This window comes from Nerophis ophidion, linkage group LG19, assembly GCF_033978795.1.
Source record: "Nerophis ophidion isolate RoL-2023_Sa linkage group LG19, RoL_Noph_v1.0, whole genome shotgun sequence".
Taxonomy (NCBI): domain Eukaryota; kingdom Metazoa; phylum Chordata; class Actinopteri; order Syngnathiformes; family Syngnathidae; genus Nerophis; species Nerophis ophidion.
In genome coordinates, this window is record NC_084629.1 from 42,134,234 (window position 1) to 42,159,021 (window position 24,788).

The 24,788-nt window shown below is 40.2% G+C and overlaps 1 protein-coding gene across 1 annotated transcript in view; it reads right to left on the reverse strand.

Moving 5' to 3' along the window:
- Positions 1-23,964, reverse strand: part of rapgef4a (Rap guanine nucleotide exchange factor 4a) — a 121,665-nt gene extending 97,701 nt beyond the window's left edge. Inside the window, exons 1-4 of the mRNA XM_061880025.1 lie at positions 23,766-23,964; positions 4,821-4,963; positions 4,660-4,748; positions 4,387-4,533 (exon numbers count right to left, since the gene is read on the reverse strand). Coding sequence (XP_061736009.1) covers positions 4,387-4,533; positions 4,660-4,748; positions 4,821-4,963; positions 23,766-23,902 — 516 coding nt within the window. The 5' untranslated portion in view covers positions 23,903-23,964. The remainder of the gene's footprint in view (positions 1-4,386; positions 4,534-4,659; positions 4,749-4,820; positions 4,964-23,765) is intronic.
- Between the last annotated feature and the right edge of the window lie 824 nt (positions 23,965-24,788).

Consider the following 24,788-nt stretch of genomic DNA (forward strand, 5'->3'; position numbering starts at 1 on the left):
TCATCTAATTACTTATGTCATCTAATTACTTACTATGTCATCTAATTACTTATTATGTCATCTAATTACTTACTATGTCATCTAATTATTTACTATGTCATCTAATTACTTACTATGTCATCTAATTATTTACTATGTCATCTAATTACTTACTATGTCATCTAATTACTTACTATGTCATCTAATTACTTACTATGTCATCTAATTACTTACTATGTCATCTAATTACTTACTATGGTCATCTAATTACTTACTATGTCATCTAATTACTTACTATGGTCATCTAATTACTTACTATGCTCATTTAATTACTTACTATGGTCATCTAACTAGTTACTATGGTCATCTAATTAGTTACTCTGCAATGAGATGGCGACTTGTCCAGGGTGTACGCCGCCTTCCGCCTGATTGTAGCTGATATAGACCCCAGCGCCCCCCGCCACCCCAAAGGAAATAAGCGGTAGAAAATGGATGGATGGACGGATGGATAATTAGTTACTATGGTCATATAACTAGTTACTATGGTCACCTAATTAGTTACTATAGCCATCTAATTAGTTACTATGGTCATTTAATTAGTTACTATAGTCATCTCATTAGTTACTAAAGTCATTTAATTAGTTACTATAGCCATCTAATTAGTTACTATGGTCATTTAATTAGTTACTATAGCCATCTAATTAGTTACTATGGTCATGTAATTAGTTACTATGGTCATTTAATTAGTTACTATGATCATCTAATTAGTTAGTATAGCCATCTAATTAGTTAGTATAGCCATCTAATTAGTTACTATTGTTTTTAATTAGTTACTATGATCATGTAATTAGTTACTATGGTCATTTAATTAGTTACTATGATCATGTAATTAGTTACTATGGTCATTTAATTAGTAACTATGGTCATGTAATTAGTTACTATAGTCATCTCATTAGTTACTATAGTCATTTAATTAGTTACTATAGCCATCTAATTAGTTACTATGGTCATTTAATTAGTTACTATGATCATCTAATTAGTTACTATGGCCATCTAATTAGTAACAATGGTCATCTAATTGGTTACTATAGCCATCTCATTAGTTACTATGGTCATTTAGTTACTATAGCCATTTAATTACTTACTATGTCATCTAATTAGTTACTATGGTCATCTAATTAGTTACTATGGTCATCTAATTAGTTACTATAGCCATCTAATTAGTTACTATGGTCATGTAATTAGTTACTATGGTCATCTAATTAGTTACTATGGTCATTTAATTAGTTACTATGATCATGTAATTAGTTACTATGGTCATTTAATTAGTAACTATGGTCATGTAATTAGTTACTATAGTCATCTCATTAGTTACTATAGTCATTTAATTAGTTACTATAGCCATCTACTTAGTTACTATGGTCATTTAATTAGTTACTATAGCCATTTAATTACTTACTATGTCATCTAATTAGTTACTATGGTCATCTAATTAGTTACTATGGTCATCTAATTAGTTACTATAGCCATCTAATTAGTTACTATGGTCATGTAATGAGTTACTATGGTCATGTAATGAGTTACTATGGTCATGTAAGTAGTTACTATGGTCATGTAAATAGTTACTATGGTGATGTAAGTAGTTACTATGGTGATGTAAGTAGTTACTATGGTGATGTAAGTAGTTACTATGGTCATGTAAGTAGTTACTATGGTCATGTAATGAGTTACTATGGTCATGTAATGAGTTACTATGGTAATGTAATGAGTTACTATGGTAATGTAATGAGTTACTATGGTGATGTAAGTAGTTACTATGGTCATGTAAGTAGTTACTATGGTCATGTAAGTAGTTACTATGGTGATGTAAGTAGTTACTATGGTGATGTAAGTAGTTACTATGGTGATGTAAGTAGTTACTATGGTGATGTAAGTAGTTACTATGGTCATGTAAGTAGTTACTATGGTCATGTAAGTAGTTACTATGGTCATGTAAGTAGTTACTATGGTCATGTAAGTAGTTACTATGGTCATGTAAGTAGTTACTATGGTCATGTAATGAGTTACTATGGTCATGTAATGAGTTACTATGGTCATGTAAGTAGTTACTATGGTCATGTAAATAGTTACTATGGTGATGTAAGTAGTTACTATGGTGATGTAAGTAGTTACTATGGTGATGTAAGTAGTTACTATGGTAATGTAATGAGTTACTATGGTAATGTAATGAGTTACTATGGTCATGTAATGAGTTACTATGGTGATGTAAGTAGTTACTATGGTGATGTAAGGAGTTACTATGGTGATGTAAGTAGTTACTATGGTGATGTAAGTAGTTACTATGGTGATGTAAGTAGTTACTATGGTGATGTAAGTAGTTACTATGGTGATGTAAGTAGTTACTATGGTGATGTAAGTAGTTACTATGGTGATGTAAGTAGTTACTATGGTGATGTAAGTCACAGCAGCTCAGAGGAGGCACCAAGCAGTGTGGGTGGGGAGTGTTTCCACAGAGTGTGAAATGTGGGTGTCAGGGACAGACGTGGAAGGAGATTTTTACAAAAAAGTTGTAAAGCTTAGTGATATATCACATATATCACATTGTAGCTTTTTTTTTTTACCCTTCGCTTTCATATTTTGCTGTGTTTGTTGCATTTTTGTTGTGTTTGGCTTGATTGTAAAATATGTGGATGGAGAGGGGGTGTGATGTTCATATGTTGTCAATATTCAGTGTTTTATCCTTCATAGTTAATATTGTAAATCCCACATTCTTTATTTTCATGTACATTCTGGCTGTCTCATTCAGTGGAAAAAAAATGGAATTCCATTTTGTTATTTCATGCGGTCTGTCATAACGTTTTTAGCTTTTAATCAGACATTATTGTGATGTTTTGTATTAGTGTTCCTAAAAATCAGATATACCGGCCCCCAGACATATTTTCTTCTCCAAATTTGCCCCCTCCCTAGTCAAAATAATTGCCCAGACCTGGCTCATTATGTATATCTCATAATTATGTATAATCTCCGTAATATCGCTAAAATTCGCTCCATTTTGTCCACTAAAGACGCCGAGATCATTATCCATGCGTTTGTTACGTCTCGTCTCGATTACTGTAACGTATTATTTTCGGGTCTCCCCATGTCTAGCATTAAAAGATTACAGTTGGTACAAAATGCGGCTGCTAGACTTTTGACAAGAACAAGAAAGTTTGATCATATTACGCCTGTACTGTATATACCTTTATATACATATATACATACATATATACCTATACTGGCTCACCTGCACTGGCTTCCTGTGCACTTAAGATGTGACTTTAAGGTTTTACTACTTACGTATAAAATACTACACGGTCTAGCTCCAGCCTATCTTGCCGATTGTATTGTACCGTATGTCCCGGCAAGAAATCTGCGTTCAAAAGACTCCGGCTTATTAGTGATTCCTAGAGCCCAAAAAAAGTCTGCGGGCTATAGAGCGTTTTCCGTTCGGGCTCCAGTACTCTGGAATGCCCTCCCGGTAACAGTTCGAGATGCTACCTCAGTAGAAGCATTTAAGTCTCATCTTAAAACTCATCTGTATACTCTAGCCTTTAAATAGACCTCCTTTTTAGACCAGTTGATCTGCCGCTTCTTTTCTTTCTCCTATGTCCCCCCCTCCCTTGTGGAGGGGGTCCGGTCCGATGACCATGGATGAAGTACTGACTGTCCAGAGTCGAGACCCAGGATGGACCGCTCGTCGGGACCCAGGATGGACCGCTCGCCTGTATCGGTTGGGGACATCTCTACGCTGCTGATCCGCTTGAGATGGTTTCCTGTGGACGGGACTCTCACTGCTGTCTTGGAGCCACTATGGATTGAACTTTCACAGTATCATGTTAGACCCACTCGACATCCATTGCTTTCGGTCCCCTAGAGGGGGGGGGTTGCCCACATCTGAGGTCCTCTCCAAGGTTTCTCATAGTCAGCATTGTCACTGGCGTCCCACTGAATGTGAATTCTCCCTGCCCCCTGGGTGTGAGTTTTCCTTGCCCTTTTGTGGGTTCTTCCGAGGATGTTGTAGTCGTAATGATTTGTGCAGTCCTTTGAGACATTTGTGATTTGGGGCTATATAAATAAACATTGATTGATTGATTGATATGGCGCTGGTTCTGTGAAAAATACAAAGTAAGACTATAGCGCGGTCCTTAGCTTTTTAAAATGAGCCCTGCTCCAAAAAATATAGTTGAGTATCCTTGATTTAGAGTCTGAAATTAACCCAACATGATTTTCCACTTTCAATCTCCTGACTTCATTGTCATCATGCTCACCACTCGGCTACGGTGCAACACAATCAGGCAGCTACAAAAATGCAAAGCTACGTTTTACCGTCCAAAAAACAAGCAGACCATCAAGTTTGCCGTCTCTCACCTCCCACAAAGTCCTGAAGGCCTTCTGTTCAACGCGTAGCAGCTCACTGAACTCTCGCGTGACCACGGTCGCATGTCTGGGGGTGTCATACAGGATGGACTCCCCAAATGCTGTGCCGGCCCCCAGTGTGCAAATGGTAACAGCATCCTACACCAAACACACACGCTAAATTAATCCTTATGCAAACCATTAGTTTACAATAGCTGATGCAAAAACTAGTTGAATTTACTCTAAACTACAGTATTTTATTTAGCACTAGAAATGGTACTGTACCTGATATCTGGAGGTCTCTGACACTTGAACATCCAGTGAACCAGAGAGGACAGCATACCAGTTGGTGCCAATGTCTCCCTGGCGATATACTGGAAAGAAACAACAAAACGAGCGACCCTATTAATGTTACAAAAGGCAAATGTTTGAGAGTGTGAACCTACTTGTGATGCCTTTCTCCAAGCTTTCATAGAAGCAACACAGGCAGATCTGCTGCAGGAAATGCGGGTGAAAGTTCTCAAAGAGCTTCATGTTTTGTAGATGTGCCAGGACTGTGTCCACATCTTCTCCCGAGCGCGCTGACGGTCTGGAGACCAAAAGAAAACAATGTAGAAGTTATTTTGTGTGTGTAAAGTATGTGCTGAGTGGTATAGACCAGTGGTCCCCAACCACCGGTCCGTGGCAGCATTGCTACAGGGCCGTACTGAGACATTAAATCATTTATAACCGACCGCATTATCTTTGGCCAGTCCCACCAGACCAGGGGTCGGCAACCCGCCGCTCTTTGATCACTCTGATGTGGCTCAGCGGCATAATTACCGACCTCTCTCATTATTCCGGGAGGTTTCAGGATTTGAGTGCCTCTTCCAGAAATCCGCCGTGGCTGACATTCTCCGAATTTCACTCGGACTATAATATTAAGGACTTGACGTGGTGAGAATGTCTTTAACGTACTATATAACATTTCATCGCGACTGTTTTTACATCATGCTAGCTACGTGCCGGACGTTCATGTGTAGTATGTGGCCTTTGGTAACACACGAAAGGGACTGCAAGGCATACTTGATCAACCGCCATACAGGTCACACTGAGGGTTGTGATATAAACAACTTAAACACTCTTACTAATATGCGCCACACTGTGAACCTAGGGCTGGGCGGTATATCGATATATACGATATATCGCGGGTTTGTCTCTGTGCGATATAGAAAATGACTATCGTAATATTCGAATATACGTTCACACGCAGGACTTTTAGCTGCGGGCGTACACTTCATGCTCTCTCCTGTCTCTCTTTCTCGCAGACAAGCAGGCTTACATAAGTCACACGTCACATACACGCCCTCGCAGGAAAGAGAGGTAAAAAAAAATAAAAAATGGGCAGAGAGGTAGCGATGTGGCTAATGTTAGCTGCTAACGCAGCCGTACGAGAGAAAGAAGGTGCGGATCTGGTAACAAATGAAGGAAGACTTAATTCCCAATAAAAACAGCAGGGGGTCAATCGTCTGGCGGTGGTTGGGCTTCAAGTGGGAATATGTCCAACAGACAACCCTAATTTGTCAAGTGTGGGGGTAAAAAGTGTTGCTATAAAAAGTAGCATTATTGCTAATATGTAGCATCATTTGTAAAGTCACTCGCTAGAGAATGAAGAGAATTTCATAACCTTAGTGACATACCACATAGTGAAGGACAAATACTATTTGATTTCCTGTTATGCAACTCATTTTTATTTGACACTTAAAATGTCTCTGACAAACTTGCCCTTTATGTTTTGGAAATGACTTGAATGTTTGTGCCATTGCTTTAGAACTTTAATAAATACACTTTTGGTCAATTGACTTAGTTGTGATTTCCCTCTCTGCATGAAAGTTTAAAAGTAGCATATATGAATGCAGTATGAAGAAGAATGTTTGAATGTAGACACATAGAATCACAGCAGTATGATGATTCTATGCATCAAGTGTTCATTCAAGGCCAAGGCAAAATATCGTAATACATATCGCGATATGGCCTAAAAATATCGCGATATTAAAAAAAGGCAATATCGCCCAGCCCTATGTGAACCTACACCAAACAAGAATGACGAACACATTTCGGGAGAACATCCGCACTGTAACACAACATAAACAAATACCCAGAATCCCATGCATCCCTAACTATTCCGGGCTACATTACACACCCCCGCTAGCACGGATTAAAATGCAGGGGGATGTTTTATATTTTGAACGTTATTTTTAACACTGTGGTTACCAGCGGAATTATTCATTACTTATCGTGTTAAGCAATGTCAGCTAAGATTTATCTGCGAGCCAGATGCAGTCATCAAAAGTGCCACATCCGGCTCTAGAGCCATAGGTGCCCTACCCCTGCTCCAAAACATTCACACATATGCTTTTCTATACCAAAATTCATCTATTTAGTCTTATTCTTCTTCAAATTTTGACGCGCTCCACTTTCCACATTTTTCAGCCGATTCAAACCGCTCCAACTCCAAACTGTTCAGCCTATTCGGGAATCCTGGGCTTTCATTTGACAAAATTCCAACAATTCCCAGATTTCTCAGAATTCCAGATTTTCCGGGAAATTTCTCCCAGTCAAAATGAATTAGCCATTTTTCAAATTTTCACCATTTCCAAATTTGTTGACCTATTCAAAACCATTCCACCGTCCACACTTTCCACCATCTTGGAAATTCAAACAACCTTTTTTTCTAAGTTGAAAAACAAATTCCAGGAATTTACACAATTCCTGGTTTAAGTAGGTTAATGATTGTGCTGAAGAAAAAAATGCACATCTCCTTTGGCCTAGTAAGATAAAGTGCCGCTATTATTGCACATCGTCCTATTACATAAGTAGTTAGCAATAACGGATGTATTTACGCATGGAAAATTGGACCAAAAAAGCAAACGTTAGTGTATCTACATATGAAATACTGCACAAAATATGAATACATCACTTTTAGAATGGAAATAATCCACAGAAATATTTTGGAATTAATATCAAGTATTTGTAGCTTTCTTATAGGACTGGGCGATATATCGATATACTCGATATATTGCGGGGTGGTCTCTGTGCGATATAGAAAATGACTCTATGGTGATATCACAGTATACCTTCTCACGCAGTTGCTTTTAGCTGCTGGCATTACACTACAGGCTCTTCTCACAGAGAACTAAACAAGCGTACCTTCTTACATACGTCACATACTATCACGTCATACGTCACATATGTACACGCCCTCGCGGAGCAGAGAGGTAGCAGCATGGGTAACCTTAGCTGTGGTGCGAGTGGTAATACGAGAGAGAGAAGGTGTGAGTCTGGTAACAACTGAAGGAAGAATTAATTCCCAAGCAAAACAGCAGGGGGTCCATCGTCTGCCGGTGGTTTGGTTTCAAGTGGGAATATGTTGAACAGACAACCGTAAGATGTCAAGTGTGGGGCAAAAGCGTTGCTACAAAAAGTAGAAGCACTGCTAATGTAGCATCATTTGAAAAGTCACCTGCTAGAGAATGAAGAGTGCTTACTCCTCATGTCAACATGTCTGTTCGGTTCCACACCAACAAAAAGCAGAGGCAAAAATTTCCACAACAACACCGTATGAAAAAAATAGTCCACAACAGAAGGAGATAACGTCCAGAGGAACCTACCACATAGTGAAGGACATTCACTATTTGATGTCCTATTTTGCACCTATTTGATAGTTATTGAAATATCTTGAGTGACATCATGCACAAAAGTGCACTTTATTTGTTTTAAACTATTGTCATGGCGTTCCGTACCAAAAGTGCACTTTAATTTAGTGTTGTTTTGATATGTCGTCTTAGTGACATCATGCACAAAAGTGCACTCATAGGTTGTTTTAAACTATTGTCATGGCGTTCTGTACCAAAAGTGCACTTTAATTTAGTGTTGTTTTGATATGTCGTCTTAGTGACATCATGCACAAAAGAGCACTCATAGGTTGTTTTGAAATGTCTCTGACAATCTTCAATCAATCAATCAATGTTTACTTATATAGCCCTAAATCACTAGTGTCTCAAAGGGCTGCACAAACCACAACACAAACCACTACGACATCCTCGGTAGGCCCACATAAGGGCAAGGAAAACTCACACCCACTGGGACGTCGGGGACAATGATGACTATGAGAACCTTGGAGAGGAGGAAAGCAATGGATGTCGAGCGGGTCTAACATGATACTGTGAAAGTTCAATCCATAATGGATCCAACACAGTCACAAGAGTCCAGTCCAAAGCGGATCCAACACAGCAGGGAGAGTCCCGTTCACAGCGGAGCCAGCAGGAAACCATCCCAAGCGGAGGCGGATCAGCAGCGCAGAGATGTCCCCAGCCGATACACAGGCAAGCAGTACATGGCCACCGGATCGGACCACCTCCACAAGTTAGAGTGGGACATAGGAGAAAAAGAAAAGAAACGGCAGATCAACTGGTCTAAAAAGGGAGTCTATTTAAATCTATAAAAATCTTGCACTTTCTGTTTTGGAAATGACATGAATGTTTGTGCCACTGCTTGATAACTGTAGCAAATACACTTTTAGTTGTGATTTCCCTCTCTGCATGAAAGTGTAAAAGTAACATATATGAATGCAGTATGAAGAAGAATGTTTGAATGTAGACACATAGAATCATCATACTGCTGTGATTATATGCATCTAGTGTTCATTCAAGGCTAGGGCAAAATATCCAGATATATATCCTTTTCCTGGGCAGCACGGTGCGAGAGGGGTTAGTCCGTCTGCCTCACAATACGAAGGTCCTGGGTAGTCCTGGGTTCAATCCCTGGCTCGGGATCTTTCTGTGTGGAGTTTGCATGTTCTCCCCCGTGACTGCGCGGGTTCCCTCCAGGTACTCCAACTTCCTCCCACCTCCAAAGACATGCACCTGGGCGGCATAGCTCGGTTGTTAGAGTGGCCGTGCCAGCAACTTGAGGGTTGCAGGTTCGATTCCCGCTTGTGCCATCCTAGTTACTGCCGTTGTGTCCTTGGGCAAGACACTTTACCCACCTGCTCCCAGTGCCACCCACACTGGTTTAAATATAACTTAGATATTGGGTGTCACTATGTAAAGCGCTTTGAGTCACTAGAGAAAAGCGCTATATAAATATAATTCACTTCACACTTCACCTGGAGATAGGCCCCTTCCACCTCCAAAAACATTTGTCCAGGGTGTACCCCGCCCTCCGCCCGATTGTAGCTGAGATAGGCACCAGCACCCCCCGCCACCCCAAAGGGAATAAGCGGTAGAAAATGGATGGATGGATATCCTTTTCTTATTCAACAAGGTTGAGTGAACGCTGGCCCGTGCTGCTGTCGCTACTCATCGGCTTTATCTCTTGCCTTAAGTTGTTTTCAGTGCTTTTGAAGGTCCTTTTTGAACTCAACTGGCACATGCTCACTTTTAACTGATTGTCTTGTCATGGTAATCTGAGAAATTCCTCACCTGCTGGTCATCGGAGTTTGGCGAACGATGACAATGACGATGACAATGTGGATGACCGGATCAAATGTTTGGATCCCGCTGATGTGGATTATTTTGACTCACGTCCACTCTCCAGTGACTGCTCTACTCAAATAATAATAATTCACCTCCATACAATATCATGCCCTAATACCCTACTGTGCAATACTACCCTTCGAGTGCAATACGTCCAACACTGATTGTTATTTATTACTTCGGTACTCTTGTCTTGTTCTGTATACTCTACAGTATTTTGTACTTCTATAGTCTGTTGTATATTGTACAGGATTGCTTATTATTTTTATTGTATAGTAGTCAGAGGTGGGTAGTAACGCGCTACATTTACTCCGTTACATCTACTTGAGTAACTTTTGGGATAAATTGTACTTTTAAGAGTAGTTTTTATGCAACATACTTTTACTTTTACTTGAGTATATTAATAGAGAAGAAACGCTACTTTTACTCCGCTCCATTTATCTGCAATCAGCTCGCTACTTTTTTTTTTTATCGATCTGTTAATGCACGTTTTGTTTGTTTTGATTTTGTCAGACACGCATTTAAAGTAGGAGCTACGCTTCACCAATCACATGCAGTCACTGGTGACCTTGGACCAATCAAACAGAGCCAGGTGGTCACATGACCGTCACACGTAGAACCCGACATGTTGAAAAACTTACTGGGGTGTTACCATTTAGTGGTCAACTGTACGGAATACGTACTGTACTGTGCAATCTACTAATAAAAGTTTCAATCAATCGACCAATCAATCAAAAGTGTAAAGGAAAAAAGACACTTTTTATTTCAACCGTAATTCCCATCAAAAGCCTAAAGACTGATTGCACAGTTCCTGTCTTCACAATAAAAGCGCCGCTCCATCGCGCCTGCGCTAACAAAATAAGAGTCTCCGAAAGCCAGCGCAAACAAGCTAGCAAGCTACGGAGTTTGCCGCCAATGTATTTCTTGTAAAGTGTATAAAAACGAATGTGGACGCTGGACAAATATGATGCCAAAAACCAGCGACTTTCATGATGTATTAGACAGAAAAGAGGAACTTTTTTTCTCCTCCATTTGAAAACCTGGACAGTATCAGCACTATACTGTCTGATTCCAATCAATGCAAGTCATCACAATCAGGTAATACAGCAACTTATATTCTTGTCTTCATGAAAGATAGGAATCTATTTGTTAAACATGCATGTATATTTATTAAAACACCTTTAACATGTCAACAAAAACGTCAAAATAAATAAATATAAATATATATATATATACATATATATATATGATATGTGTGTGTATGTATATATGAGGTAGATCACCTCGACTTGGTCATTTATTAAGTAATTGATTAACGTTGAAAAACTTGTTGGGGTGTTACCATTTAGTGGTCAATTGTACGGAATATGTACTGTACTGTGCAATCTACTAATAAAAGTATCAATCAATCAATCAATCAATCAATGCCTACTGAGGCTATGGTGCTGTTAAGTTATTGTGGCTCAATTTGCCTTAATTTTTTTTATTTTAATGTATTATTATTTAATATATAATATTGTTTTAGTTTCTTAAGAGATATTCCTGGCTCTGAATTTGCTCATTACTATTTTTTATGTTTTTGTACATTATTTGTTGCCGTAATCATTAAACGAACAGGTTACTCATCAGTTACTCAGTACTTGAGTAGTTTTTTCACAACATACTTTTTACTTTTACTCAAGTAAATATTTGGGTGACTACTCCTTACTTTTACTTGAGTAATAAATCTCTAAAGTAACAGTACTCTTACTTTAGTACAATTTCTGGCTACTCTACCCACCTCTGATAGTAGTCTGTTTATTTCAATTGTTAGTTTTTCTTTTTTACCTCATGTCCTTTATTTCACCCCATATTTGTTCCCACTACCGCACCTTAAGTTGGAGTCTTTAATCTCGTTATATGCAAATAGAATGACAATAATGTTCAATCTATTCTATTCTATTCTGCTGCCAACCTCCTGCGACTCCGTTCTGGGCTGTTTCGTCCCCAGCCAGTGACGCTTCACCACCATTCGGACATATTCTAGCAGCCTAACCGAAGATGCATCCACCGTGAGTCCCGCAGAATTCACCAGCTCAGTGAAAACATGCCAATAAAATCAATTTAGTCCAAAACTCGTCGCCCGCCACGGAACATTGGCCGGGGGGTCGATCGCAAAGTGTTAGCCGGCCTAGCGACAGCGCTCACGCAAACTTCGGTCTTCTTAACATCCGCTCACTCACGAGCAAAGGACATCTCGTCCAGGATCTCCTGGCTGACCATAAACTGGACTTCATCTGCCTAACAGAAACATGGCAACACCTTACCATGAATTGATCAACGTGGACCCCGACTTAAACAAGTTGAAAAACTTATTGGGGTGTTACCATTTAGTGGTCAATTGTACGGAATATGTACTGTACTGTGCAATCTACTAATAAAAGTTTCGATCAATCAATCAAAAACCTCAGTGAATACACAGACCTTAATAGCGCGACTTCTCCCGGGTTTGTTTACACTTCCAAAAAAATATGTCACATTGAGCCACAATAACTTAACAGCACCATATGCTCAGTTGGCATTCAACGATTGATTGATTGATTGATTGAAACTTGTAATAGTAGATTGCACAGTACAGCACATATTCCTTACAATTGACCACTAAATGGTAACACCCCAATAAGTTTTTCAACGTTAATCAATTACTTAATAAATGACCAAGTCGAGGTGATCTACCTCATATATACATATACACACATATCATCTATATATATAAATACATACATTTATATATACAGTACAAAATTTATATTTATTTATTTTGCCGTTTTTGTTCACGTTAAAGGTGTTTTAATGAATATACATGCATGTCTAACATATAGATTCCTATCTTTCATGAAGACAAGAATATTAGTTGGTGTATTACCTGATTCTGATGACTTGCATTGATTAGAACGTCCACGTTTTCAAATGGAGGAGAAAAATAAGTTCATCATTTCCGTCTAATACATCATGAAAGTCGTTGATTTTTGGCATCTTATTTGTCCAGCTTCCATATTCGTTTTTATATACTTTACAAGAAATACATTGGCGGCAAACTCCATAGCTTGCTAGCTTGTTTGCATTGGCTTTCGGAGACTCTTATTTTGTTAGCGCAGGCGCGATGGAGCGGCGCTTTTATTGTGAAGACAGGAACTGTGCCATCAGTATTTAGGCTTTTGACGTGAAGTACGGTTGAAATAAAAAGTGTCTTTTTTCCTTTGCACTTTTGATTGATTGAAACTTGTATTAGTAGATTGCACAGTACAGTACATATTCCGTACAATTGATCACTAAATGGTAACACCCCAATAAGTTTTTCAACTTGTTTAAGTCGGGTTTTACGTATCACGGTCATGTGACCGCCTGGCTCTGTTTGATTGGTCCAAAGTCACCAGTGACTGCATTTGATTGGTGAAACGCAGGCATGCGTAGATCGTACGTTGAAAAACCAAAACAAACATTAATAGATCGATAAAAAAAGTAGCGAGTAACGAGCTGATTGTAGATAAATGGAGCGGAGTAAACGTAGCTTTTCTTCTCTATAAATATACTCAAGTAAAAGTATGTTGCATGAAAACTACTCGTAGAAGTACAATTGATCCCAAAAGTTACTCAAGTAGATGTAACGGAGTAAACGTACCGCGTTACTACCCACCTCTGCTTTTAGATCCCCTCCCTAGTGCTTTGGTGAAAGTCTCCCTCGCCTCACTGATCCATCTCATTACCAAGATCATCCATTCTTCTCTCACTACTGGAATTGTTCCCTCTGCTTTCCAAACAGCAGCCGTAACACCAATACAGTTAAATAACCTATATGAACAATTCCGGTCTGGTTTCCGCCTCCTGCACAGCACTGAAACAGCACTAGTAAAAATCACAAACGATCTCCTCCTGGCAGCTGATTCTGGTCTTGTCACTATCCAAATCCTCTTAGATCTCACTGCAGCCTTTGACACCATTTCACACACTGTCCTCCTCCATAGATTGCACAGTATTGGCATCACAAGCACACCCCTTCACTGGTTTAGATCCTATCTCTCCGACCGCACTCAATTTCTTCAACTCTGTTCATTTAAATCCCCTCCTTCTCCCATTTTCCTCTGGTGTCCCCCAGGGCTCTGTTCTCGGTCCCCTGCTTTTTATCATTTACATTCTTCCCCTTGGCAATATCTTCCATAAATGTAAAATACATTTTCACTGTTATGCGGATGACACCCAGCTCTACATTTCAACCAAACCAACTGCCTCTGTTCCTCCTTCCTCCCTTACAGACTGCCTCAGTGAACTCAAGCAGTGGTTCTCATCCAATTTCCTTCAACTTAATAGTAATAAAACTGAAATCCTATATACAAAAAACATTCTCGCCAAAACCAACAGCTTGTCCGTGACTCTCTGCAATTCCTCTGTCTCCCCCTCCTCCCAAGTCAAGAGTCTGGGTGTCATCCTGGACAGCACACTCTTCGTTCAAGCCCACATAAACATTACCCGGTCTGCTTACTTTCATCTACGGAACAGTATTCGTCTTCGCCCATCCCTTACCCCACACACTGCTGCCATATTAGTCCATAGCCTGGTCACCTCTCGCCTGGACTACTGCAACTCTCTCCTGTTTGGTCTCCCTCACAAGTCACTTCACAAACATCAGCTTCTCCAGAACTCTGCAGCCCGGAAAATCACCAGAACCCCTTCAATCGAGCACATCACCCCTGTTCTGCAGCAACTCCACTGGCTACCCATCAAACATCGTATTCACTTTAAAATAATTCTCCTCACTTTCAAAGCCATCCATAAGCTCTCTTCATCATATCTCTCTGACCTGATCCATGTCACCACGCCCTCACCTTCCCTAAGATCCTCTTCATCCATCCATCTCACTGTCCCTTTATTTAAACTGTCCACCATGGGTGACTAAGCTTTCAGCTGCTCTGCCCCACATCTTTGGAACTCTTTGCCAACAGACCTTCATAACTTAGATTCAATATCCTTCCTCAAGTCAAGACTCAAAACACACCTATTCCTGACTGCTTATTCATTGTAATCATATTTTCTTCTCTATCTTTCTTGTTGTTGTTATTGTTTTTAGCCAATTTGATGAAGCGACCGGAATGAGAATCAGCACCTCCAAGTCCGAGTCCATGGTTCTCGCCCGGAAAAGGGTGGAGTGCCATCTCCGGGTTGGGGAAGAGACCCTGCCCCAAGTGGAGGAGTTCAAGTACCTAGGAGTCTTGTTCACGAGTGGGGGAAGAGTGGATCGTGAGATCGACAGGCGGATCGGTGCGGCGTCTTCAGTAATGCGGACGTTGTATCGATCCGTTGTGGTGAAGAAGGAGCTGAGCCGGAAGGCAAAGCTCTCAATTTACCGGTCGATCTACGTTCCCATCCTCACCTATGGTCATGAGCTTTGGGTCATGACCGAAAGGATAAGATCACGGGTACAAGCGGCCGAAATGAGTTTCCAGGTCTCTCCCTTAGAGATAGGGTGAGAAGCTCTGCCATCCGGGAGGAGCTCAACGTAAAGCCGCTGCTCCTCCACATCGAGAGGAGCCAGATGAGGTGGTTCGGGCATCTGGTCAGGATGCCACCCGAACGCCTCCCTAGGGATGTGTTTAGGGCACGTCCAGCTGGTAGGAGGCCACGGGGAAGACCCAGGACACGTTGGGAAGACTATGTCTCCCGGCTGGCCTGGGAACGCCTCGGGATCCCCCGGGAAGAGCTAGACGAAGTGGCTGGAGATAGGGAAGTCTGGGCTTCCCTGCTTAGGCTGCTGCCCCCGCGACCAGACCTCGGATAAGCGGAAGATGATGGATGGATGGATGGATGGATTTTATTGTTTTGATTTTGTACAGTGTCCTTGAGTGCCCAGAAAGGCGCCTTATAAATAAAATGTATTATTATTATTACATCGTGTATCATGTATCCACATGGAGAGGAGCCAGATGAGGTTGTTCGGGCATCTGGTTAGGATGCCAACCGAACGCCTCCCTAGGGAGGTGTTTAGGGCACGTCCAACCGGTAGGAGGCCATGGGGAAGACCCAGGACACGTTGGGAAGACTATGTCTCCCGGCTGGCATGGGAACACCTCGAGATCCTCCGGGAAGAGCAAGAAGAAGTGGCTGGGGAGAGGGAAGTCTGGGCTTCCCTGCTTAGGCTGCTGCCCCCGCGACCCTACCTCGGATAAGCAGAAGATGATGGATGGATGGATCGTGACATGGCCTGAAAATATCGAGATATTATAAAAAGGCCATATCGCCCAGCCCTACTTTCACTTATCACTTATAACCCATCAGATACTAAAACCAAAACAAAGCCTACTATTAAAAAAAAAAAAAAAAAAGTCTATGCAGAGCTTCTTTGCAAAGACAAAAGGCCAGGGGCTCCCACTAATTAAATGTTTTGGTGAGTTTTTTCATGTATACATTTTTCATGCACTTATTTGATTTATTTATCTGCTACACGTGGAAGGCCGGTCCGTGAAAATAATGCCTACATTAAACCGGTCCCTGGTGCAAAAAAGGTTGGGGGCCCCTGGTATAGACTATAGCACGCACATACTGTACACACGTCGGTGCTTTCTTTTTTTTGTTTCCTCGAAACAAGTAAAACAGTGGGACATTTTTCACACCCGAGAAGCTGAGAGCAATCAACTGTTGCATTTGCTGTGCAGCTCATATTGTATTGATAGTTGAATTTATATTTAATGACCACATTGCGCAGATGGTTTCCCCAGGATGCAGACGGAACTCCAGAGGCAGTGTGCAGGTAAGGGAATGATTTGTTTACCATAAATTAGTCAGAAGAGTGTGCCGATAGCTATGGCGAAGCTTAGTCCAAAAACAGGAATCACAAAAGGCATTCACGACTTGTTGCATAGAGTAAACCAGACAGCCAGATTCAGTCTGGCAAAAAGCAGGAACAAATAGCTCTCTGATTAGTGCCCGGGAGCAGGAGAGCCTCCCGAACACTAACCAGAGGCAGGTGAAAATAATCAGCACCCATGGCAACCAACAATACACAAACCCAGGGGTGCTGAAACAGAACTAAGGGAGTCTTTAACTAAACAAAAACATGATTCGGGCAACGGATCATGACGCATACAGTGTTAGTCGTTCTAGCAAAACTTTAAAACCCTCATACTGTACGTCACCAACAGGAATAGAGCACACACCTCAGAACTGTTAGCAGAACTGTTGGTGCAATGATTCTAGACTGATGGATTCTGTAACGTTCGCAAACGAGTCGAGTCAGCTCTTTGAACTAACAATTTGAACCGATTCACAGCTGTCAATTATTCGTTTGCAAGCTTCTCTTACCCACGTGTCCTTATTACACATGATTGTTTGATTGACTGAGACTTTTATTAGTAGATTGCACAGTACAGTACATATTCTGTACAATTGACCACAAAATGGTAACACCCCAATAAGTTTTTCAACTTGAAGTCGGGGTCCACGTTAATCAATTCATGATAAACGAGAGTTTGGACTTTGTTCTTCATTTTCTTGTCTGGTAACATTCATGTCCTGATGCTCTTGTTTTTGTAGTATTTCCCGTTTGGTGTCTGTGTTTTGCAGAACCTTTTGCTTTCTGTTCCTCATCCTACTTGCATGCCTGTTCCACAATGTTAATTAGTTGTAATTAGTTCAACCAGGTTACCTCCTTCAGTGCTGGTTCATTATCGAGTGTATGTCATGGTCTGATGATGGCTCCTGTGATAGTGTTCACTCACGTGTCTCCTCTGTACTCAGCCATGCAATCATTTGTCCAAATAGTTGCATGTGTGTGTGTGTGTGTGTGTGTGTGTGTGTGTGTGTGTGTGTGTGTGATAATAGGTGATTTGAGTCATCGGGGTATTGTTTTTAACTTTGTAAAGCACTTTGCGTCGCATTTATTTTATGTATGAAAAGTGATTGATTGATTGATTGATTGATTGATTGATTGATTGATTGATTGAAAGTGTCCTGCTGCTTTCTGAGTTCCCGTTGAACCTGTGTTACTTTTCTTCTGCGTGGTACCTACAGTAATAAAAAGCACCTCCTGCTGGCACTTTTCCTACCTTCTCTGTATCATGGGATCTCACCAGCAATTGTCACATCGCATAGTTTAACAAATTAGAACAGAGGTGTCAAACGCACGGCCCCCGGGCCGGATCAGGCCGGTGGAAAGATTTTATCCGGCCCGCGGGATGAGTTAGCCAAGTATAAAAATGAGCCAAAATTTTTGAATGAAAGAAACTGCTGTTATAAATGTGTCCACTAGATGTCCCAATAGCAATTATTTGTATCTTTGTAGATCAGGGGTCGGGAACCTTTTTGGCTGAGAGAGCCAAGAAGCCAAATATTTTAAAATGTATTTCCCTAAGAGCCATATAATATTTTTTTTAACACTGAACACAACTAAACGCGTGCATTTTTAAGTAAAACCAACATTACCAGAGTATAATAGGTCTCTTATTCTTTATAATAACGTTGTTATTCTGTAGCTAACCGTGGAGGGGACGTGGCCTGCAGCAAAGCGGGATGTTGCCAGGACCGCCCTCGAAATCAGCGACAGGTGCGTAGAAGGCCCACCTGGGCCTTTTTATCTAATCACCTGTCGCTCTGTTATAAGCAGCAGCCAGGAGGAGAGACGGGGTTGAGGCTGGAGCCAGAGCGCGAGTGAGGATGAAAGAGAAAAAGACAATTGCTCTAAAGCAACTGAGAGAAAAATAAAATAAAACAATATTGTAACCCTAAAACAGGCTCTTGGTGGTCTGAAGAACCCCCAGGAGGGCAAGCCACACACTAACCAATAATAAATTACTTCTTACCATTAATGAAACTTCTTGAACATAAAAAAGCATGAGAATGTTTTATATTTTGAACGTTATTTTTAACACTGTGATTACAAGTGGAATTATTCATCACTTATCCTGTTAAGTAATGTCAGCTCAGATTTATCCGAGAGCCAGATGCAGTCATCAAAAGAGCCACATCTGGCTCTAGAGCCATAGGTTCCCTACCCCTGTTGTAGATGATGCTACATAAGTAAAAAAAACAAAAAAAAACACGATGTTAGTGCGCCATTAGCAAACCACATAAATAACATCCTGTAATTTGATTTTGATATAATTTTTTTTATCTTGATAGATTGAAAATGAACACCAATGAGCTGACTGATGAACAATATCACATAATTTATTGAGAATGTATAAATAACGGCTAATAAAGGTAGAATACAATTAACCGCAACAACATTATGATTTGTACATTTTCAGAATGTGCTTGTTCTATTTTCAAACAAAGAAAACAATCCGAAGTGGTCTTTATTTTTAAGTTATCGTGCCATGATTTTACCAGTCCGGCCCACTTGGGAGTAGATTTTTCTCTATATGGCCCCTGATCTACAATGAGTTTGACATCCCTGAATTAGAATATTGTGCAAAAGTTGGTTGAATGAGTTAGGACAAAGCGACTAGGGAGCTTTTTGCAGCTCGTAGTTTGCAAAGCTTTACTTTTTGACACATTTTCTAAACTTGATGATACGGAATTTGGGTTTTATTAGCTATAAACAAATTAAGAAATATATCCTTAACATATTTCTCTTAGTGATGATAATATTCGGGGGTTGGCAGGTTCAGCAAGCAAACCAGTGGAAAATCACTGGTGTGTTTGCGGTGGTAAGTCCATCTGTTAGTTATCAGATGAGTTCCTGGTTCCCAGAGGTGAAACAGATGGAGGGTACACAGTGATGACTGTGGGAGTGGAGCGTTCCTGTGCTGCTATAGTCACTCAGACTGGAAGAATAAACACCTGTATCATCAGTCAAATGTAATGGCTTCTTCCTGTGATCGTGCACCACCATAGTGTGTGTAACCCTGCTCAGTGTGTCCTTCTATGTACCGTTTAAACGGGATTACTCTAAAAAATATCATTCAAAGCCAGGCTTTCCTTGCTAGTGATATATTGGAGTAGTTTAAACAACTGATGTGCATGTGTGGGTTAATTAGAGGCAACGATATAATGTGTTTGAAGAATGTTCCAGTATTAACAGCAAGAGGTGCAGTATTATGAAACCATCTGATGTTAAAATAAGCAGTTTTGGCCTGTAAACAATCGTGAGTCACTTGGCTTGTTCTAGCAAATGTACTTTGGACCTACTATACACAACACTCACTTCCTCCTCATCCTCTACATCAGTGGTTCTCAACCTTCTTTCAGTGATGTACCCCCCGTGAAAGTTGTTTGAATTCAAGTACTGTACCCCCTAATCAGAGCAAAGCATTTTTGGTTGTAAAAAAGAGATGAAATAAAATACAGCACTATGTCATCAGTTTCTGATTTATTAAATTGTATAACGGTGCAAAATATTGCTCATTTGTAGTGGTCTTTCTTGAAATATTTGGAAAAAAGATATAAAAATAACTAAAAGCGTGTTAAAAAATAAACAAGCGATTCAATTATAAATAAATATTTCTACACGTAGAAGTAATCATCAACTTAAAGTGCCCTCTTTGGGGATTGTAATAGAGATCCATCTGGATTCATTAACTTCATTCTAAACATTTCTTCACAAAAAAAGAAATCTTTAACATCAATATTTATGGAACATGTCCACAAAAAATCTAGCTGTCAACACTGAATATTGCATTGTTGCATTTCTTTTCACAGTTTATGAACTAACTTTCATATTTTGTTGAAGTATTATTCAATAAAAAAAAGGACGGTTAGGCGCAGTGGGGAGAGTGGCCGTGCGCAACCCGAGGGTCTCTGGTTCAATCCCCACAAGTACCAACCTCGTTGTGTCCTGAGCAAGACACTTCACCCTTGCTCCTGATGGGTGCTGCTTAGCGCCTTGCATGGCAGCTCCCTCCATCAGTGTGTGAATGTGTGTGTGAACGTGGAAGTAGTGTCAAAGCGCTTTGAGTACCTTGAAGGTAGAAAAGAGCTATACAAGTACAACCCATGAATAAATATAATTTTAAAGGATTTTTGAATTGTTGTTAGTTTTAGAATATTTTCAAAAAAATTCACGTACCCCTTGGCATACCTTCAGGTACCCCTAGGGGTACGCTTACTCCCATTTGAGAACCACTGATCTACATAGCTGAATGTTCCAATCATCTGAGGAAAAAATAGACAAACTTATCAACACATTGTTTTTGATATTAATTATAAATAGTCACTTGATTTTCAGTAAAAACAAAAAAACAACAAAAAAACTAGAAATAATAACTTGGTTGGAGAGTATGGTATGTAGGAATCTCTTTGGCAGCTTAGTCACAGATGACCATGCTAATTTACATTCTTGTGTCAGACACTTATTTCGATTTGATGTTTATTTTTTTATTTATTTTTTATTTTTTTCAATTTTGTAAAGCCATCCATCCGTTTTCTACCGCTTATTCCCTTTTGGGGTGGCGGGGGGCACTGGCGCCTATCTCAGCTACAATCGGGCGGAAGGCGGGACACACCCTGGACAAGTCGCCACCTCATCACAGGGCCAAAACAGATAGACAACATTCACACTCACATTCACACACTAGGGTCAATTTAGTGTTGCCAATCAACCTATCCCCAGGTGCATGTCTTTGGAGGTGGGAGGGGCCTATCTCCAGGTGCATGTCTTTGGAGGTGGGAGGGGCTTATCTCCAAGTGCATGTCTTTGGAGGTGGGAGGGGCTTATCCCCAGGTGCATGTCTTTGGAGGTGGGAGGAGTCTATCCCAAGGTGCAAGTCTTTGGAGGTGGTAGGAGCCTATCCCCAGGTGCATGTCTTTGGAGGTGGTAGGAGCCTATCCCCAGGTGCATGTCTTTGGAGGTGGGAGGGGCCTATCCCCAGGTGCATGTCTTTGGAGGTGGGAGGGGCCTATCCCTAGGTGCATGTCTTTGGAGGTGGGAGGAGTCTATCCCCAGGTGAATGTCTTTGTAGGCGGTAGGAGCCTATCCCCAGGTGCATGTCTTTGGAGGCGGGAGGAGCCTATCCCCAGGTGCATGTCTTTGGAGGTGGGAGAGGCCTATCCCCAGGTGCATGTCTTTGGTACTTTATTATTAATAGTTTATTGTTTTTCTTTTTAAAATAGTTTTGTCATCCTATTTTAGTCAATTATTTGTAATATCTTTTCAGTTTTAATGAGTGTTGTGATTATACAATGCATTTATTTAATATAATTTTCACATTTTAAGTTGATGTTTTGTTGATACGGTACATTCAGGTTTGTTGACAATATCAATGCCTAGCATGGCTGTACAATCCATTTCTTGAGCGACATGTAGGAATATTTGTTAGAATACAGTACAGGCCAAAGGTTTGCACACACCTTCTCATTCAGTCTTTCTTTTTATGACTATTTACATTGTAGATTGTCACATCAAAACTATGAATGAACACATGTAGTTATGAAAATAAAGAAAACGTAGTGAATAAGAAGGCGTGTCCAAACGTTTGGCCTGTAATGTATGTATAAGCATAATAAATGAACATTCTATATTTAACCTATTTTCTTTTCAAACTAGTCAAGTATTTGCATGTGAAAAAGAAGCATTCAAGTCCCATCTTAAAATTCATTTGTATACACTAGCCTTTAAATAGACCACCTTTTCAGACCAGTTGATCTGCCGTCTCTTTTCTGCTCTGCCCCCCTCTCCTGCATGGAGCATTGATCAGGTGACCACAAATGAAACGCTAGCTGTTCAAAGTCGGGACCCGGGGTGGACCACTCATCTGTAGATCAGTTGGGGACGTCTCTGCTGACCTGTCTCCACTCAAGTTGATCTCCTGCTGGCCCCACTATGGACTACCATGAATTCATTAACATGGACCCCATATTAAACAAGTTAAAAAACTTATTCGGGTGTTACCATTTAGTAGTCAATTGTACGGAATATGTACTGTACTGTGCAATCTACTAATAAAACAATTCAATCAATCAATCAATAAAGACTGGACTCTCACACTATTATGTTAGATCCACTATGGACTGGACTCTCAAACTATTATGTTAGATCCACTATGGACTGGACTCTCACACTATTATGTCCGATCCACTATGAACTGGACTCTCACTCTATTATGTTAGATCCACTATGAACTGGACTCTCACTATTATGTTAGATCCACTATGGACTGGACTCTCAAACTATTATGTTAGATCCACTATGGACTGGACTCTCAAACTATTATGTTAGATCCACTATGGACTGGACTCTCACACTATTATGTCCGATCCACTATGGACTGGACTCTCACTATTATGTTAGATCCACTATGAACTGGACTCTCACACTATTATGTTAGATCCACTATGAACTGGACTCTCACACTATTATGTTAGATCCACTATGGACTGGACTCTCACTATTATGTTAGATCCACTATGGACTGGACTCTCACACTATTATGTTAGATCCACTATGGACTGGACTCTCACACTATTATGTTAGATCCACTATGGACTGGACTCTCACACTATTATGTTAGATCCACTATGGACTGGACTCTCACACTATTATGTTAGATCCACTAAGGACTGGACTCTCACTATTATGTTAGATCCACTATGGACTGGACTCTCTCACTATTATGTTAGATCCACTACGGACTGGACTCTCTCACTATTATGTTAGATCCACTATGGACTGGACTCTCTCACTATTATGTTAGATCCACTATGGACTGGACTTCATGAAAAACAAGACTTTTACAGCAGAAACTCTTTTAGTAAGTTATTTCAACAGAAACCAGAGACGATCAAATGGTGGAATCAAGCCTGTTGAGAATTTTGATCGCACAAGCGGAAAATAACGACTTATGAACGTAACAAAATGGCGTCTAGGGTTCGTCGACATGAGGAATTTGAATGCATTTCTTCATTATTTACCTTTTGTCCAGACAAATAATCCACCCTGCAGGCGAGGAGGACGAGAGAGCGTGGAGCATGTTGACTGTGCTGGGGAGGATGCAGCATCGTGGGTGGATCACTTGCAGAGTCCTACAAGGAAGAGCACAACCATTCATCGTCTCATCGCTGGTTTAGAAACATTCACAGCATGTTTTAAATCTTCATCATGTTTCCCTGCAAGATTTTACAAATGTGTCCATCCAGCCTGCAAAATGCAGGTTATCCATTTATGAATTTTGATCCCTCCCAGCTCCCTTACAACTTCTCCACATGGACTGCGTGGGTTTCTTCAACACTCCACGTCTCCACCGGACAATGGAAGTCCATACCAGCCGTGTCCAAAGTGCGACTGGTGGGCCATTTGCAGCCCACAGCTCTTTTTTCTTAGGCCCAATTTCTAAAATGACATTTAAAACAAGACAACTACAAAAAACAATAACAAGCTAAAATATTGATACTAAAATATTTCCTAATATTAGTAATATTAGTTCCTGTCACCAATAGGTGGCTTGCAATCATGTGACCTCGAGGCTCTTGTATGTATAATGGTTTGAATGTCGAAATTGTTGTAATGTTAAAACTGTTTAAATGTTAAAACTGTTTAAATTTTGAAATTGTTTATATGCTGAAATTAGACTTTAAACTTCTTTTTTATTGTCATTCATATTTGAACTTTACAGCACAGATAAGAACGAAATTGTTTAAATGTTAAAATGGTTTAAACGTCGAAATGGTTTGAATGTTAAAATGGTTTGAATGTTAAAATGGTTGAAATATTAAAACTGTTTGAATGTTGAAATGTTTTGAATGCTGAAATTGTTTAAATGTTGAATTTGTTTGAATGTTATAATTGTTTTATTGTTATAATGGTTTAAATGCTGAAATGGTTTAAATGTTAAAACTGTTTGAATGTTAAAATGGTTTAAATGTTAAAACTGTTTGAATGTTGAAATGGTTTGAATGCTGAAATTGTTTAAATGTTGAAATTGTTTGAATGTTGAA